Source organism: Schistocerca americana, chromosome 2 (assembly GCF_021461395.2).
Source record: "Schistocerca americana isolate TAMUIC-IGC-003095 chromosome 2, iqSchAmer2.1, whole genome shotgun sequence".
Lineage (NCBI taxonomy): Eukaryota > Metazoa > Arthropoda > Insecta > Orthoptera > Acrididae > Schistocerca > Schistocerca americana.
Window position 1 is genome coordinate 404890641 of NC_060120.1, and position 20194 is coordinate 404910834.

The 20194-nt window shown below is 42.3% G+C and overlaps 1 protein-coding gene across 1 annotated transcript in view; it reads left to right on the forward strand.

The window, feature by feature from the left end:
- LOC124594052 (cubilin-like) overlaps window positions 1-20194 on the forward strand; it is a 390054-nt gene that overhangs the window by 291052 nt on the left and 78808 nt on the right. Inside the window, exons 4-5 of the mRNA XM_047132402.1 lie at window positions 1592-1878; window positions 17412-17733. Coding sequence (XP_046988358.1) covers window positions 1592-1878; window positions 17412-17733 — 609 coding nt within the window. The remainder of the gene's footprint in view (window positions 1-1591; window positions 1879-17411; window positions 17734-20194) is intronic.

The window sequence follows — 20194 nt, forward strand, 5'->3', positions numbered from 1 at the left end:
TATTACAATTAATGCAACAAATGGGACCAAAGCTTCAAAAGTTAGACACAATGGAACAAAATCTTCAAACGTTATACACAATGGAACAAAATCTTCAAAAGTTAGACACAATGGAACAACACCAGAGACAAACACAGCAAAAGCTTCAAAAGTTAGACACAATGGAACAAAATATTCGGAAGTTAGGTATGACGCTTGAACAAACACGTGAAGATTTAACAACTGAGTTACATAACATTCAATCGAAATGTCAAAAATTCTGTAATGACTTAAAAACACAAATTTGTGTGCATTTTCAACCTATTTTTTCGCGACATGAAAATGCATTACAGAATCACGAAGCAGCCATAACAGCACTGCAAACTATTGTTCATGAAAATCATGAGACCTTGCAAGCTAAAATTGACTCAGTTGCATCTACCGATTCGGTTACGCAACTTGCAAAAACTCAGGAAAACTTAAAGGATTACAGTGGGTCTACACCTTTGATGACTCACCAATACCTTTATTTCTACAAGGACTGCATTGGGTCTGCAGATCTGGTGGCCCACCAATACCGTAATCTCTACCAGGACTACAGTTGGTCTGCTCTGTGATGACCTGCCTACCAATATTCTTCAAAACTTCGACTGCCTCTGATGTGGATTTGCTCTGTTGTGGCCCATTACCATCCTGCATGTCAAGAGTCAGCACTATCTTTCTGCTGAAAGGACTACTTCTTCAAGACTGCATGGAAATCCACTACTTCCGTGTGCATTTTCTTTCACTTCTCAGGCTTTGAGAAAAACCCTGCTACTTTATTGTGATGAACGATCAGGACTGTCTTTATGGACTGTGAGAAAATTTCAGCTTTTGACCAACATTGTATCAATAAGTGTGTTCATTTGATTTCTTTGTTATTGTATTCATGAAAATGTTTTCAAATCTGTATTGGCCACTGTCCAAAACAATTTGTAAAATTTTTTGTGGGGAGCATGGGGGCTATGTACGTAGGCTGTTTAGGTTTTCTTATTGGTAACGCCACGTAGCGCTCTGTATGAAAATCACTGGCTGTGCTGTGTGCAGTCTGTGGCTAGTTTGCATTGTTGTCTGCCATTGTAGTGTTGGGCAGCTGGATGTTAACAGCGCGTATCGTTGCGCAGTTGGAAGTGAGCCGCCAGTAGTGGTGGATGTGGGACGTTTCAGTAGTTCACCACTTAAATTGTAAAATGCTCTTACTCTGTGAAACACTTCTCTCACGCTACCAATACTAAGTGCTAGTATATCCGGGGCGAGCTACATCGCAATAGAAAGAGTCAGCGTTACAGACCACTGAGACTCTTAATGGGATATGTAACACCAGGCGAACGTCGTTACAGCGGAGGGTGTGACTGTTCGATCCAGGTTTAAACGCTAAAGTGGAATCCACCTATAAGATGTCTTCACTGTGGCCACTCAGGTCTGCAATCTGAGTAACTCCTTGCAGAAACGAGAAACTACGCGTCCTACTGCCACTACAGCTGTGTTATTATCAACAACTAACAGACAAATATCGTACAATTATTATTATTTTTAATTTATACAGATAGAAGGTGTTACCCTATGCTTGCAGATCCTACTGTGAGCGCGTGTTCCGCGACTGCCGCCTGCAGACGTGCTACGTGCAGTCGCCCGCCTACCCAGGCGTCTACCCCAGGGGGCTGCATTGCCGCTACCACCTCAACACCAGGCTGCCCTTCATCAAGCTCTACATCGAGAACGAGGAGTTCAACATAGACGGCCAGCGCTGCGAGAACATCATGACGTGTCCCATGAGGCCCATCTCGTCGGGCGAGCGCAACTGCCCATATGATTACATCAAAATCTACGACGGCAAGGATGAATCAGCTCCTGTCATAGGTATTTAGCAAGGCATTTATAATCTACACTTGAGTCTTCGGTAATTCAAAGCATGTGTGAACGAGGAGGTCAGGAATTTCACGTATCTGAAGGCCAATATAAACTGTTCAAAACGAAGTAATGTATCTAACAACATACTTGTTCAAATTGGATCCTTCAACCACATGATGCATGCATTTCTCTTACACCCCTCTGAGTAATAAGTGTACACTAACACCTTTTCCTGCATATGCAAATCTGACGTAAATTCACAAAAGGACCTCAGACTTTATCGAGCTAAGTAAAGAAATGACCTCCTCAACTAGGTTTCACACGAAGAACCACATTTTTGGTTAAACAATACCCATAGTTTGTAATTTCACTCTACTACGTGTGCCGTCTCAAATAACATTTCCAGAAGAAGTATATCTATCCTTGAGAAGGGCGATAAAATTTGAATCCCGACAGCCTCGTAGATAGGGCAGTCACAACTATGAGTATTCATCTTGGGTGCGGATAAATGGCTTCACCTGCGCTAAGACCCAAATATTCAGGTGAACATTAAAGCTAAAAAGCTCCGAACTTGATGCCCAACATTCTGTGTCCGACAAAACGAAGTGCTGCCAAAAGCCAGTACGTCATAGAATAAAACAGCCGGATGCTTGGATTTCAATCTAATACGGTGGATGGGACCGTTTCTCCGGTCTGTAAGCATTGACGGAACAGAGGAAGCGACTGTGAGCTGTCTCTTACTTCATTTCAAAGACTTACCCCCCAGTCAAAAACACATAACACACTAGGTACCTAGATTACCACCGTTCAACCTATTTTTATTAAAGTCAAAGAGGGTATGTGCAGCATACCAGAATCGATTAACAGAAGAGACAGGGACTTAAATATATACTCATATTTCTTCCATGCTACTGGACGATAGAGAAAACGCCATCATTAGAAATATCTAATTAATTATCTTCTGTGTGACAGATTTCGAACTTAATACGTTTCATTGCCTAGGATCTTTGCTTGATTAAATCGATCACCACATTCATACAAATGAAGATATGCACTCTCTTCAGTCCAGTTTACAGGCCCAGATAACGTACAGTACAGAGGAACACTAAGTAACATACATCAGTTGTAAGAAACCCTCTGTATTCCGTGGCCGTATGCTGGTTGTACAATAAACGTCGAGAAAGATCACTGAAGGCTACTGACATTCTACGCCACCTAACTACACGGAGCAACAGAAGTCAAGGATAAATTATTGGGGCCCGTCACTGTCTCCCATTGCGACGCAGAAGTGGAGTACAGCGCAACCGCAATTTTGATCTCGGATACATGATGATACCACTTAATACCGTACAAAACCATTCGACGAAGTATGAACGTGATCCGAAGCAATAAATATGTATGGGGCGGCTGGTTAAATATTGAGTTGTTGTTGGTTCTATAGTATTGTTGGTCGCCATCTTACTAGAACGTAGCAACTAATTTTGTGGTCATCCAGAAAGCGATGGCGAACATACTACATGGCCACATTTTGGTCTAACCCACTGAAAGAAATGTTTCTGTTGTCCTTCTACTTATCGGGGTCAGGACTGTGCCTATAAATGAAGGTGCAAAGTTCTAGTTCAAAAATATATTGAGTAAAGTATCTCACACACAACACTTTGAAAATCACAATGTTCAATTGACAGTAAATCTCTTTATTCTAAACAGCACAACTAGCAGTTCAGGGGCGACTTCTACGCTATGTTCCTTGTCCTTCGCCTTGACTACTAATACTCGAATAACTGTTTGAAATAAATGCTCGCCACGAAAGTGGAAATAATATTTACCGCTTGTAATTATCACGGACGGCACACTAACAGTTATTTTAGCAAAATGTAAGAGATCCAGGACGGTGTACAGTCCTTGCCAGTCCACTATCAGTTTTTACCGCAAATTCGCTTTTGTCAAAGTCCGTCTCTGACCTCATCTTAGGCAGAGCGCAATCCGCGTTTAACAGACGCGGATCTTACAGTGGCTGAGTGCGAAGTGAACCTTTTCTCCTGCTTCTCAAATTCATGGAGCTTCATGCTCCGGTGAGTTGTAGGATGGACGGATCACGCCGTTCCTACTTCACCCTGGGGGTGTTGAATGTGGTATTCTCTTTGGATTCTTCTTCATGGTTGCGTTGCTGCTACTGGGTCTTCTTGCTCATGTTGCGGCGTTCCATTACACCAGCAACAGGCCTGGCCACCTTGTGGTCGGGCGCCAGTGCTCTTGGTTGCCCAAGTTGGGAACGAGGTCGTTCTCCTACGTCCGAGCAGCGGCATAAAAACGCTGCGCCCCTTGCCGGAATCGGTGCTCCCGCTATTCTGTGGAGTTGTCCGGTGCTGAAGTCTCGTGGCAGGTGAAGCGCTAAATTAAGCGCCTTGTTCTGGACCGTCTGCAGCTTTGCAATTGACAAGTCGGCCGCGTTGCACCCACACTACAGCAGCGTACTCTAACGCTGGCCTGATTAGTGTCAGGTAGAGAGTAATGCCGCAGTGTGGGGTCAGGGTCGTCGCTGGGTTGAGTATGGGGTGTAACAAGCGCAATCTGCCAACCGCTTTACCCCTTATTTCCCTGATACGCGCCCTCCACGACAGGCGCCGGTCCAGAGTGACACCTAGGTAGCGTCCGGTGATCGACCGTGGGATGGGGCCTCCCATGATGCTGAGTGGCTGCCGGTCGACAGGAATCTTCTTCCTTGTGAAGATCACCGCCTGGATTTAGGTTTCGTTAAACTTGAGCCGCCATTTGGTGGCCCAAAGGACGTCACAAGCCGATTGTAGGCGGTTACGCCTTAGCCTTGCGTTGATGCTTCTTCCATAGAGAGCCATATCGTCCGCGTAGAGCGCAACATGCACGCCCTGCCTCTTCGGGACGTCGGCGGCGCCTTTTCTCCTGCCTCTCTAGCTGTATTCATATACGTGCCGCACCGGACGGCCGAGGGAACATCTGTTGTTATCTGCCTTATGCACACGGCAGCAGCCTCTGAACGACCGCTTCCTTGCGCACATAATCTTTAGTAACAAAGTTATCAATTAATCTAGAATCTTCTTATTTTTACATGCATTCGGGTAAGTTGTTTGAAAGCACAGAAAATGTTTCAGCTCGCTTGAACTAAAAACTTTCTCTTCTAGAATTTTTATACTGTAACTAACGGTAGATCGTTACCTCTGAACCGTATATTTACTAGAACTTTTATTGGATGTTATTACTACTGCGGTTCTAAAATTTGGTATAACTCTATTATTTAGTAGGCTTTATCATGTGCTGTAACCAAAATTTTCTACTATTAAAATTAGGGTATTTAATCTGTTACAAATGGGTATATTTTAGTGACAAATTTGGTTTTGATTAAATTGCTCAAAAACTGTAAGAGGTGGCGTAACGTGGTTTCTTAGTTACTACTATTAGGGTGAATTGAAGCACAAAACAAATTCTTACGTTTCTAAGTTCAAAATTCAGCGCCTTTAATTTTATTAAAAACGTGGATTCTAGCTGTAATTTTAATTCTTTTGCTTTGAAACTTGCACCGCGCATTTCTTACCTCCATAGGCACGTTCTGACCTAATTCTAGCTTTCTAGCTTTATTATTTAGCGCCATTAATTGTTTTCTTAAAACTGAATTTTTATGGAAGCCATTGGTTTAATTACATGTAGACTTGTTGTTCAAAATGTCATTACAATAAAGTATATGTTGACAAATTTTCAAATGGAAATTTTGACTTTTAATTTTAAACATAATTATAGAACAATCTTGTGTGCTACGCGCAGCGCGTTAAGGTGATGTGGCTCTACTATCAGTGAACTGGGGTAAATCCCGGCACACTCGCTCGCCTCTGTATCTTACAAACGATACAGCGATTGTTTCGCTTCAAATGGTACTTAGGGATGCATTTTGAGCTCTCCAGTTTTCCGCCCTCCGGTGGAGTGATCACTTGGATGTGCAAAATTAACAAGTTCCTGACGAAAATGGCAAAGGGTCATTCTAACACCTCCCTAGTTTGGCAACGCTCTCGGGCAACCCACGCACCTTCATTGACCACGTTCCAAATGTACCTGTCAGAAATTTCGACACCAATCAGCCTGATGACTGCTCTAGCACCTGAGGTACAGGCAACCATTTTGACACTCTTGGGTCCGGTTTGTCTGTCGTCAGGCGCTACAGCAGCCGCCAGGATGACTTCATGTGGAAGGTTATGACAGGTATATATGTAACCTGCTCAATAAAACTTCATGTGTATCATATAAGCTTTTTCTGAACTGGCGGGTCTTAGAGGTACGATTTACTGTTTTATTCACACATATGTCAATGTTGCGCCTTCGCCTGATAACGCCACAGGAGGATGCAAAAGAGGAACTTTGAGAAAGCATAATTACCTTTCACTGCTTCCGATAACGTTCAAATCTCGTCGAGTGTCTCTGAAGAGCTCCTAGTGTCCAATTTGTACGCGAGAAAAGGATCTACAGTCGCGCTGCACTCAAGATGGGTGTGATCACGTTCAACAGGGATGCAACCCCAAAATGTCCTACGAGAACGACTGAAACGACTGAGGGTATCAACAGTGTCAAAGAATGCCCAGAACATCTTTCGGTTGCTCGTTGAGCTGCGGACTGTTGTTTCCGACCACGAAACACGTAAGAATCAACGCCCCAGGGAAAGGGGTAGTTTCATTCATGCCCTCAGAGGCCTTTTCTTGTCGATTCTTAGCAGAGGTGTGTCTGAAATGTTTCCCGCGGTCACCCAACAGGAAACTGCGTGATTTAAACGTTGGGGGTCACGGTTCCGACCTCTATCACAGAGACGTCAGAAGAAGGAGTGAAATGTGGGTCAGATGGGGTGTGACTACCTGCCAATGGTGTGACACGTCCGCAATGGCGTTGGGTGGAACTGTTGTGAAACAGTGTGACGTCATTGACTCACCTCACAGGTCACATGAACTTCTTAGCTACGGCCCTTTTTTTTCATAGCGTCGACACCTTGTTGTCTGAGGAGTTACTGTGTCCGACGGTGACGTCACAGTGTATCACGCGCATCATTACAAAGGAAGGTTGTAGGCACCTTTGAGCGAAATCTGAAACCTACATGTCGCAATGGGAGTCATTTATGATGTTCGAAAATGTGACCTTTTAATTTTACTATACAGTGTATAAACGGCGATACACTACGGTGTTCTCTTCTACGTACTTGGCTGCGTGTGTTTACTTTGCAGAATGCGTAGTAGTAATAGTAGCTGCGAAATAAAGTAATTCGGCAATTAAATGTCCTACGAAAGCTTAGTTATGTGGTAACCCATATAGACTCTTAGAATATGAGTGAGTTAGGTTTATCTTATGCATTTTGGATGTGTTTCAACAATGGAACCGTTGTATATAGGAAGGTTGATGCAGGTCAAAACGTTACCTAGTCACGACTTTTTGCCTCGATAAAGCTGTTCTGGCATGAGCTGAATACCTTTCAAGTGACTAGAGACTGATGATAATATGATTACATTTAAGGAAAAATGTTTTAGAGTCTACCTGCAGGTCGTTTTCAAATCTTGGTCACAAGTGAAAACTGCTAAATTTAGTAGGAATCTACCAAAAAAACAGTTATATTAATATAATTAATATGACAGCTGTTACTTCAGTCATTTGCTTGTAATGATATTCTGACGCTAAAATGTTTATCATCTCAAGTGAAAAGAACATGAGTTGTATACCAAAGTGAAAATTACAACAGGTTTACAGACAACGTGGACATACTTTTATCATCAAGAATATCGAAGCATCAGATATGACACTTTCCCATATCATTCGTCTTGCATATAATAATAAAGAATAAGTCAATCATCTCATGATGGTACGTGAGAGAAGAATCTAAATTTATTATATTTATGGCTACGATTATGAAATCACTAGGGCTAGGATTTAAAAATTACAGACAGTTTGGCATTAAATAAATAGTTTGTTCAAATTTTTTATATCTCGACATAGCAAGCGCTCGCAATATACGCTAAATCCAACAACGAGCTTTATGAAGTCCATTACCGCAAAACACATTGTTCTCCTATCTACACAGACCGGTTCTGGTATCAAATAAGAGTGAGTATTGCATTCGAGGTGTCTAGAAATGAACCCGTAACATAATGCTATACAAACTGTACTTCCCTGACATACGTTCGAAGTTGTGGTTGCAGAAAATTATTTCTCTTCATAGTTGCAACATTGGCATGCGTACTACCATCGAGTACATCACGGCTGATATGGATACTTCTAAATTATGATTGTAATGACACCAGCACACTTCTGTGTGTTCTTGTTGATAGCATTTAACGTGTTTTCGTTGTTCGCGCGTTCTGATGTACGGTAGTTTCCACTTTGGAATTATTCATTTTACGCCCTACAAGCAGTGTGTGCGATAATTCATTCCGAATATTTCAGAATTAAATGCATCTTTTATCACTAAACACTCTGTTTGTTATGCTGCCGAGCAGTTAAGTAAACTCGCTTTTATTGTAACACTAATGCACCCATTTTTGTTTTAATTTGCTGCTATACGTCTAAACATATTACGATAGGCGACTGCGCTTTTTTATTACCGCCATTCATCACTTTTATGGCCCCATATTTTTTCCGACTCGCAAACAATTGCAGCTTTTTGGCTGGTCTTGTACCGCACAGACCGGCTGTCTGCAACCCCCGGTCATCGACCCCTGCCAACGCAACTCTAACGAACACTCCGAAGCATTAATCCTCCCTTGGGTGTTCCGTCCATGCTTGAACGATCCGTCTTCACCCAAAACTCGCCAACAAATCATGGACTAAATTAAAATGTTCGGAGACATTAAGAGTAACTCCGGGTATTACGGGAAGTTAACGTTCTAGAAGCTTCTCTACCGCTGCGACGACTCGGAACACAACTTCTAACTTCATAAGTTCTCTGGCAGCCAAGTTCTTATTAAATTAACTGGGGTCCCCCTTGAGCAGCAGGAGCTGTGAAAATGAGCTTAACGGAAGACGTACCACTGAATCTGAAAATAAATTGTCTTTAAATGTATGGTACTGACAGTGGAGGATGCATGTATAATTTACATCGGTACTAGTCAGAGCTACGTGTATTATATACGTTTTGAATTACACGATGTACTTTCAATTGCTCGATATAATTTAATAGATATCATAATAGATCTCAGAGATCTTTCTCATTGGAAGTGTGAGTTCTTACAAGCGCCACTTCTTTGAATCAGAAGAGACAAGTGATATTCACAGAAGGACGGATAGAGAAATCTATTATTTAAAGCCGAAATGATTACCTATTTTATCGGAGAATGATGGAGAAGGATTTAGGTGTAGATCTTTGGGCCTCAGTACCATCCAAGACTTGTACGTATTGTTGCCCCATCTGGTCTCATGTAGTTGATCAGTGACTCGTCTGAGACGTGCAACTCTATCAAGCAAATTATAATTAAGTTCGACACATCGTCTCTGTTAGCTTCTGGTCGTAAATTAAATCGCTGTCGTTTCGTATTTCCCCAGTAGTTACGCCGTCGTACAGATATTTTCATAATCTAGTTTCGTTCACGTTTCAAACAGAATGGTTATCAAATCTGTAAATTCCATCACAGGACTGAAATGTTTAAGGTTTTGCTAACAATCATTTAATTTATTGAAACCGGCTCAAAACTAAAGTTTTCATAGAAAATTAGCTCCACTTCTTACAAATATTGAAAGGAGGACCTAGTTTACGTTCACGGTATTTAAGAGGATAAGAGTATTGTAACAGTAATGGTCATTACAGAAGAAGGAACCACGCCACATTTTTATTCCTAGGATAACGAACTGCATGTATCAGAGCTACTGGTAAACCTCGCAGAACAGAATAACGAAGTATGTACTAGCAATTACGTAGTTATCGGTCCAGTTTATTACCGTTTAACAATTTTGATTCTGCTGTCTTAAAAACGTCCTACGACATCCTTTTATTCATTCAAATTTACATGCAGAGAGCCATCTGAAGTGCAGTATTATACTCTGTAAGCCCTGAATCATGCAATCGGCCAGCCGGAGTGGCCGTGTGGTTCTAGGCGCTACAGTCTCGAACCGAGCGACCGCTACGGTCACAGGTTCGAATCCTGCCTCGGGCATGGATGTGAGTGATGTCCTTAGGTTTGTTAGGTTTAATTAGATCTAAGTTCTAGGCGACTGATGGCCTGAGAAGTTAAGTCGCATAGTGTTAAGAGCCATTTGAACCATCATGCGATCGGGTGAAGATTGAACGGAATCTCGGATAGACGCATATAAACAGTATTTCACACATTCACCACTAACTCGTCTAAAGAAAGTTCCAGAAAAATCCTTGTAATGCATGTCATCATGCCTTTGCAATTATAGCCCTATAACCATGTCTGATCTGTAAATTTTCATCGTTTCTCAATGTTAGTAGAACGCTTGGGCTCTAACCCTACTGCCCTATTCACGTGTTCGTTTAACTGTATTGCCTGTGTTGGTTGTTCAGTGATTGTTAAACTCTCACATCATCGCATCGTCGTGGGTTGACTGTTCCTGTATAATGGAAACTCTCTCCTCGCACCCCCCCCCCCCCTCCCCCTTACATTTAGTGGTGAAATGGCCCTATGGATAGCCCGTTAAAACCTGAAAACAGATCAGGCATGAAAACAGGAAGGAGGTGTACCGGACTGTGAAAAAAGAAGAAAAAAGAAACCAAATGAAAACCGTGAGCTATCCAAGCTCAAGATGTACAGCAGCCAGCGAATAATAACAGCAATGACGTCGTGCTTATGTTGTCACGGTGTTGGATTACCAATGCGGAAATCCGTGTTCAAATCTCCCTCGTGAACCTAATTTTTCACAAAAGTATGGACTGTTCGTCTGGTCATCGACGAGTCTGTTTGCCATTTCCTAATTTGTGTTTGTGTCGTGGTGTAACGTCCGCTCGCAACAGCCAGGTGTATGAAAGTGATCTCTAGACGTACGTACCTCCTGCGTTTCTACGCAAGTAGCACATACTATAACTCTTGCGTTTTGTTTTGGAAGTTTTGACTCTTCACTTCCTTTGTTGTAACATAGTTCACATCCTTTTACAAATTGTTTTCATTGGTGTTAGACGTCTACGCGGCATCTCGCAGGCTCTCACTATTCGATTGCGACGGCAATACATTGTTATCACATGACTCATAATCTATAACCTTTGTATAGTATGATAATTGCCAAGATTACAGAAGGAGAAGAGGCATGCCAATGAACGGACGGAAAGCCCATAATTTTGTGAAAAAAATAAGGGCACGAGGAGGATCTGAATGCGGATCTTTCACTTTGCAGTACAACACCGTCACCACACAACCACGACGCCGTGATTGTGACAACTCGCTTGACATTTCACATCTTTAGCTTGGGCCGTTCACTGAACAACTTCTTTTTTCGTGCTTGATCTGCGTTCACGTATTGACGGGTTATCCACTGGGCCACTTTACAACTAAATCTGAGGGAGGGGGGGGGGGTGAGTAGATGGAGAGTTTCTCTTGTAAGAGCAGCATTGTCAGTATAAGATTTTCGATCCTCTCTAATAGTTTTCTGATGGGAAATGTGATCATGTCGCTGATGGTAATGACCTTCAGTTCTTCGTGTATGTCTCTTACACTTGACCAAAGTGGAGCTATCAGTATTAGTAGTAAACATCTGTTCCGAACTGAATTAACAGTGGACTGGCATGCAGTGCCCCGAGACGGACTACCGTCGTTGCTAAGCGCCTTATAAACCCTAAGTGTGATGGTGACGATCATGTTTGTGTTTGACAGCAGACGAAGTAAGGCGTGCATCTGTATGAAACTGCTTAAACCACTCTCATAAGCAGTGACGAGCAAACCCTGACATTCTAGTGATACGCGGAATAAAATACGTAGGCACCAAGGAATACGTTCGATTAACATCTGAAAACTAATCACACAACACAGATTTATGCACTATTTAACGCATCAGACGAGATAAGAGGCTACATTACATTAAATAATTTGGAATAGATCTACTTAACTTAACAACTTTTCGAAGGGAATATGCTGTCCTACCATCTGTTAGCTTCTCTGCTGTGGGGCAGTTTCCCCAGTTGTGTAGCCATCAGTTCACAGTGCCAAAATTTGTTAACTGTATGAAAGATAGTATAACAGAAGTCAGGTACCTCTCGCACACAATAATGATACCCATTCAGTGACAAAATGCTAAAACATGCTTCACATAAGCCCCCAGTGACACAGCAACAGACGTCTGACCTTACTCAATTCCTGTAAACTACTTGGCATTAGAGACGTATTATCTAATATCGTAGTCAAGTTGCAACCGTATCTCACTAGCTCGTACTTGAAGCAAATTTAAATAAAACATCAATAAGAGGAAGCATACTTTAGGAAACCAGATCGTGTCAAATGTTACTAATACACTCTAAGACGTAGTCCATATTGACAATTCCTTTATAGAGCGTCGTTTTCTCTCTCTTAGAGTATTCATCGCTAAGAACTCGTACACAGCTTACAACTTCAGGGCGATAATTCTATCCGCTTTACTCATTACAAAATCCAGAGTCTGTCGTCTCGAAAGTAATGCAAAGTCACCTATAAAAAAGGAACCTTGCACTCTATAAACGTATTGAGCACTAAGCTCAGGACATGAAGAGTGGCTAACCGTCGGGTAGCTTGACAACTTGTATGGGTTATGTGAAAAATTCTGATGGTTGGGCTCTATGTCCCTAGAGTTGATCCAGATGCTAAACCATGGAGAAAGTCATCAAACACGCATTATTGTATGGCGCTTGATCTTTATGCCAAGCTGTGCTTTCAAATTTTAAAACATATTGGAAAGGTGTTTTATCGAGTACAATTCGACCAGGTAAGAACCTGATGTTGTTTTATGTACTGATACTATCACAAATAAAATGTAGCGCCTCAGTAACAATGGTAATTGGAACAAGAACTCACTTCCTGTTACTTTGTCGGATACTTACATTTCTCACAGTTGCAGTGTACAAAATACAAGTTGATTCCGTTTAGAACCGATAACTTCATATTTCTACGTCTTTTGTTTTGATATCACATTTTGTTGTTGTTTACATTTGCTTTGGAAAAACTGAAAACAATTAACATAAACAACAAAGAATTTAATTGGGATATGATCAGCTCTCGGAAGATGAAGGTGTCGGCTCGTAACTGGTAACTGTGTTCATTTGTCTCTGGATGCCGATTTCATCTAGAAAATACTTTCTCATTGGCATCTATAGCCACTTACCTGAAATAAGGCTTTTCTTTAGAGTCACCAATCGTGTGACTGGTTTAATGCGGTCCTCCGTGAAGTCCTATCCTGCACTAACCTCTTCATCTAAGAGTAGACCTAGCACCCAACGTCTTCAGATATTTGATGGATATATTCAAATCCCCGTTTTCCCGTAAAATTTTTACTTTACACAGCTCACTCTAGTTCCGTGAAGGTTACTCCCTGATGTCGTGGCACATGTACGATCATCCCGTCCCCTCTTCTTGTCAGTGTTTCCCATATGTACCTTTCTTTGCCGAATCTGTGGACAACCTCCTCATTCCTTACCTTATCAGTCCACTTCATTCCCAACGATCTTCTGTAGACCCTCATCTCAAACGTTTCGTTTCTGTTCTGTCCATGATTCACTACCATATAGTACTGTTCTCCAGACGTACATCATCAGAAATTTCCTCCTCAAATTAAAGTGTATGTTTGATACCAGTAGACTTCTCTTGGTGAGGAATGTGTTCTTTGCATGTGTTAGTCTGCTTTTTTTGTCCTCCTTGTTTCATCCGTCACGAGCTTTTTACTGCCAGTGTAGTAGAATTCCTTAACTTCACCTTCTTTATGATCACCAGTTTTGATGTCAAGTTTCTCGCTATCTTCATTTCTGTTACATCTCATTACTTCTGTCGTTTTCCAGTTGACGCTCAGTCTAAATTCTATACCAATTGGACAATGCATTCCTTTCGACAGATCCTGTAATTCTCTTTCAACTTCGTTGAAGATAGCAATATCACCAGCGATTTTTCTATGTGATATCGTTTCACTCTGACTTTTTATTTCTGCTTTTGAATCTTTCTTTTATTTCGGCAATTGCTTCTTCTTTGTATAGATTGAACAGCAGGGGTGAAAGACTACATCCTTGTCTTACGGAGTTTAGTTCGAGCACTTCGTTCGTGGTCTTCCAGTCTTATTTTTCCCACTTTGCTCTTGTACGTGGTGTATATCACCCACGTTCCCCAATATCTTACTATTTTTTTCTTAACCTTTCACCATTATTGCTCGATTTTGCATTGTCGAACGATTTTCTAGATCGACTAATCCTATGCGGGTGTCTTGACTTTCCTTCAACCATGCTTCATTATCAAGTGCAATCTCAGAACTGTGTATCTGATGCCTTTACCTCTTCTAATGCCATACCGATCGTCACCTAACATATGGTCGAATCTGTTTTCCATTTTTCCGTACATTATTCTAGTCAGCTGTTTGGATGCATGCTCCATTAAGCTTAGAAGTTTGGTAATTGAGTGTTTATTTTATAATTTACTTTCTAATTCGTCTCATTATTTTTTGCGATGATGCAGTAACATCAGAATACATTCTAAATTATTTGTATTCAAGTAAGCTACATACAAAGAGAGAGATTTTTTTTTTATTTCATTTTCTTGACGAATTTCAGATTTCGTGCTTAGAAATTTTTCACTTTCAACTTTTCATACGGTGTTAAGAAATAGCGATAATATATTTAATTTCTAAATTGACTAATTATTTTTTGCGATGCTGTGGGGCGCAACTTATTTGTGTGGTATCAGAATATATTCTCAACTTTTTTGGAATCAATTTAGTTGTGTACAAATACAGATACATACCATGTGGCCCACGCACATCATCCCCCATTGACGTTAGTTAATCCCCGATACCACAAACGCCGAAAGGTTTACCTAAGTAGAACACTAAAGGGCGCTCCACACCAACAAAGAGAAGAGCCTGCTATACTTAATACCAGCGCTTGAAATCAAACGCTTTACAACTATAACTCGTCCTATAGCTTGTCAATAGAAAACTTACTTGCTGTAGGAGCGGTGCTGGATTAGATTTCTGGGCTCGAGAAAGGTGCCTGTTGAGGAGAATGATTCTCCCTGACCAAAACAATCTATACAACCGCCAAAGCATATTAACTGTATTTCAAGGCATATCAGTATAAGGTTTATTAACAACACATTCATACTTCACAGTTGGCTGTATTACATAAACGCTTTCACATTTTTGATTGCCGTAAAGAACAATGAATAAACGATTATCACAAATGATTTTCCTTTAAACCTATGTTATAAACTGGCAGATATTTATAACTGCATTATTCATAATACTAATATTCAAATGCATGTCCGCCTTGTTGGATGCATTAATGTAAGAGCCTTTCGGTATTGGCATGGAATCTCGTAACATTTCTGCTGGTATTGAAGCGCAAGCATGACATACTCTTTCTTTTAAAACATCTGAATGTTCCGGTTCAGTTTCGTAAACCTTGACTTTGAAATAACCCCATAAGAAATCCAAGGGGATTAAATCACGTGATCTCGCTGACCATCGAATGGAACCACCGCGACTCTCCACCGTTCGGGGTACACATTGTTCTGATACTCCCTAATCCCCCTACAATAATAGGGGGTACATAATGTTGCTGATATCAGTGAATCACAGATAAATGAAGTGGGATGTTTTCTAGGAGATCCCTACATTTAGCTGAGCAGTTAGTCTGGGAGCCAAATAAACTCGTCCAATGATGGTGATGGGGTCTCCTAGAATACCATTCCATACGTTAAGACACCAGCTCGCCTGGGTATGGTCGTAATCAGTGAAGACTTTCAGGAGCCCGGTTATGTATATTGTGTCTGTTGACAGGAGCGTCATTGGCGAAATATCATTTATCTACCCAGAAAATCGAAAATCTGCCTGATTAAATCTGGATTTACGGCGACTTTATTTACGAGATATGTCTGAACGATGCCCTGTTTTGGATATCGTTTCCATGTAGCTGATGGTGTAGGCACAGCGTAAACAGATGATGTTATCGTTTCTCCATATCCCGAGATCCGCTGTTACTCTGCTTTGTCCTAATTACGATGAGAAATAGGTATTACGAGGGGGAGTGTAACGACTTTCATAATATTAATAACCAAATGGTTCAAATGGCTCTGAGCACTATGGGACTCAACTGCAGTGGTCATCAGTCCCCTAGAACGTAGAACTACTTAAACCTAACTAACCTAAGGACATCACACACATCCATGCCCGAGGCAGGATTCGAACCTGCGACCGTAGCAGTCGCACGGTTCCGGACTGCGCGCCTAGAACCGCGAGACCACCGCGACCGGCCTATTAATAACCATGTTAGTATTATTATTACTATTATGTTATTATAGAGAGGAATAACACAGAAACCTAAACACAGTAGCACCGTAACAGTTTCGTTTATAGTTCATTGTACGTATGCGTTATTTTCATTTAAATTATACTTACCGTGCGTGGCATGTATTCCTAAATACTCGATAACGTCCCGGGAAACATCGGTTGCGTCGGAATAGGTCTTTCCACGACTTATTGAACCTGGAAAGCTTCCTCCGTTCGTAAACCCGTTTCTAAAAACATAAGCAGAATTTAGACGTCGCGTCGGTAAACGTTGTGGTCACAGCCTCCGGGCCTCAGCTGCACTGCGCTGTGTCTCTCCATAGATCAGTACCATATCGGTGCAGTCCTCGCTGGAATACATTGTAGTTGTTATCTCTTTGACTACAAGATCTGACTCGAACTACAGACGGCCACGTGACCCTATCAGAGCAGTACCAAGGGGAATCCCGCGCAGATGGCGGCACAGTTCGGTACATGCGACCGCTACGGTCGCAGGTTCGAATCCTGCCTCCGGCATGGGTGTGTGTGATGACCTTAGCTTAGTTAGGTTTAAGTAGTTCTAAGTTCTAGGGGACTGATGACTTAAGAAGTTAAGTTCCATAGTTCTCAGAGCCATTTGAACCATTTCGGTACTTGCACTTCTCTTTTGATAGCAGTGACAAAGCAACACTTCTTGCACTACCGTATATCTAGGCAGATGTGAGATTTGCTACTTAGAAACTTTTCACTTTCCACTCTTCATATGATCTTTTGAAATAGGATTATTCTCTGTCAGCCGCGGTGGCCGTGCGGTTCTAGCGCTGCAGTTCGGAACCGCGAGGCTGCTACGGTCGCAGGTTCGAATCCTGCCTCGGGCATGGATGTGTGTGATGTCCTTAGGTTAGTTAGGTTTAAGTAGTTCTAAGTTCTAGGGGACTGATGACCTAAGATGTTAAGTCCCATAGTGCTCAGAGCCATTTGAACCATTTTTGATTATCCTCTCTGAAATGCCTTTGTTTGTGTCAGGTTGGTGGCAAATCTGTTAATACTTGTAGTAACGTGAGCCAGTTTTATGGGTAGAGTGTGACGCTCGCCATTGTTTTCAGGCGTGTTCTGCGGCATGGGCAAGTTTCCTTACTCCATCATCGGCACGTCGGAGGACCTGCTGGTGGAGTTCTCGAGCTCGGCGGCGGGCCCGCTGCTGAACACGGGCTTCCACTTCAACGTGGGCAGCTGGCCGGGCCACGTGGAGACGGCGGGCGTGCGCAACGGCACGTGCGACTGGCTGCTGAGCTCGGAGGCGCTCGCCTCCTCCGGGGACTCTGAGGGCATCTTCCTGAGCGTGGCCCATTGGTACCCGCCGCACACCTCCTGCACCTACCTCATGCGTGGGCGTCCGGGCGAGGTCGTCCGCCTCTACTTCCCCAGGTACGTCGACTATTAACTGATAAATCCCTTTGGCGCATCCCATATACTGAGAAGAGGAAGATCGGATACATACAAATCTCAGGACTTTTCTGTGAGTGTACACAGTGTACCGTCACATTAATGTGATTACCGACTATGGTTGATGTTTGACGTCAATTTCAATGACCACCCACAAACGGCAGGTGGCAGCACTAGCAGTCGAGGGTATACAAAGCGTGTCGGAAAACAATGGAGTCGTTGTCGTTATGCGCAATCGGAGCGATTTATCTGACGTCCAAAAGAGCATGATCACTGGGTTTTTGATCAAGGCTAGAATCATTTCCGAAAGGACTCCGATTGCAAACTGTTCGCATACCGCCATGGTTATTGTACGCTGTGCATGGGAAAATTGCGCTATCCAAAACTGGTGTTGATACAAATGTAGTGTACTACCGCCAATAGATGACAGGAGTGATCGACCGCTGCGGAGATGTGCACGGGCGAGTAGATGTTCCGCTGCTGAAGAACTGACCGCGCAGATGAACCAAGGGGCTAGCAAGTCTCCTCAAAGACCAACACAGCAGGTGCCCGGTTCATGCAACCATGCTTATTGCTGTTCATAGGCAACAAAGGCTCCAATTTGTAAGCCAGTACCGCAATTCGAAGCCTACTGAGTGGCAACACGTGTCCTTTTCAGATGGATCACATTTCATGCTCCATCGGACTGATGGCCGTAGACGAGTACCTCTTGAAATATTTGAATGCAAAGACCCCAGACCGGACGAGGGAGCGTTATGTTTTCGTGGCATCCCCTCTTCATTCTGCCACGCGCAGTGAATCAGCTAACATATGCATTTATCCTTGAGGACCTTTTACGTCCCCCACATACAGTTTGCTGAAGGAATCTACCAGAAGCACAACGCAACGTTTCGAACAGCTCATAGTGTACGTGAATCGCTCGAAGACCACCGGGATCACTACCGTACTTCCCTGGCCACCAAGCCCCCAAGATTTAAACCCAGTCGAGTGTCTGCGAGACCACCTCCGGACTGTTCGTGCCATGCATTCTCAGCCAGGAAACCTAGAGCTGCTACACACGACAGTGGAGTCGAGATGGCTCCACCTCCCTGTCAGTACTTTCCAGAACTTTACTGATTCTCTACCTTCACGTCTTTCATTGGGGTACGCTGCGAAATGTCGTCATTCAGTCCTTTGACACGAGGTTACGAAAAGTTCTTAGGCAGTGTGGTTATCAGTGTACGCAGAGTGCATGATACACTACTGGCCATTAAAGTTGCTACACCACGAAGATGACGTGCTACAGACGCGAAATTGAACCGACGGAAAGATGATGCTGTGATATGCAAATGATTAGTTTTTCAGAGCATTCACACAAGATTGGCCACTGCGGCCAGCATGGTGGTTTCAACCATGGCTTATTTTCCCAAATTTCGCTAGTTTGAAGGTGGTTACCGGCACGTCTTATGGTCAATAGTCAAATAATGCATTATGCATTCAATGTCGTCACTCTCTGTGCTTTTCTTGAAGTCGTGAGTACGTATTTGTGATATTCTGATTTCTTTAACTTCCGACCTAAAAAGTGGATGTATCTAGAATGCCAAGTGGCTCATGTCCCCTGTTTGCTGATTTCAAATCGACATACAATTTAGTTATATTATTTTTTGTTCTTGCTGCCGCTTTCCCTAGCTTTTTTTTTTTTTTTTTTTGAACGTTTAAGTAACAATTTGATTTGTGCTGTTTCTGTGTTTCTGTATCATTACGTACTTACATACTGCTAAGTATCCCCTTCATCTGTTATTTGTGGCCTGTGATGAAGCAGAAGTCATTGAGTTCCAAGATGGTTTTCCCCAGTCTGTAGTGATGAATATTCCAATCTCTGGATGCAAATTTTTCAAAAGTAAACGTACGTTCTGCCCACTGACTGAGTGCAAAATTGCTGTAGCAGATTCTGTACAGTATGTGTGATCATTTTCCACAAACCTCACTTGCAGATATTGTTGTATCGAGCGTTCAGCAATATGCAATAGTTCATGCATATTTAATTGCTTTCAACCGCATCATAATTTATGTAACTAGGAGACGTTTTACCAGTAACTTCTTATTTCCATTTTCGAATATTCTGATTGGAGGAAAGGGCTGCGACGCCCATTCCACCACGTCGGGTATATGTTGATCACTGTTATAGATGTTAACATAAATAGTATTTTTCAAATAATTTTCGCATTGACTGATATTTGATTATAAATGCGATGTCTACCATTCACTGGATTCGCGTTTTCCGTAAGTGTGAGCTACATACTTTAATTCCTTTTTCATGACTCAAGTCAGGTAGCGTCATGAATTTGTTTACAACAGGACATCAAGGCTTAAGCATATGTAGTCAAGTTTCCATAGAAGTACCCACCTTGAAAGGTTTAACGTGTCGTTGATGACGGATTGTTAGAGAAGCTTGTTTCTTCAA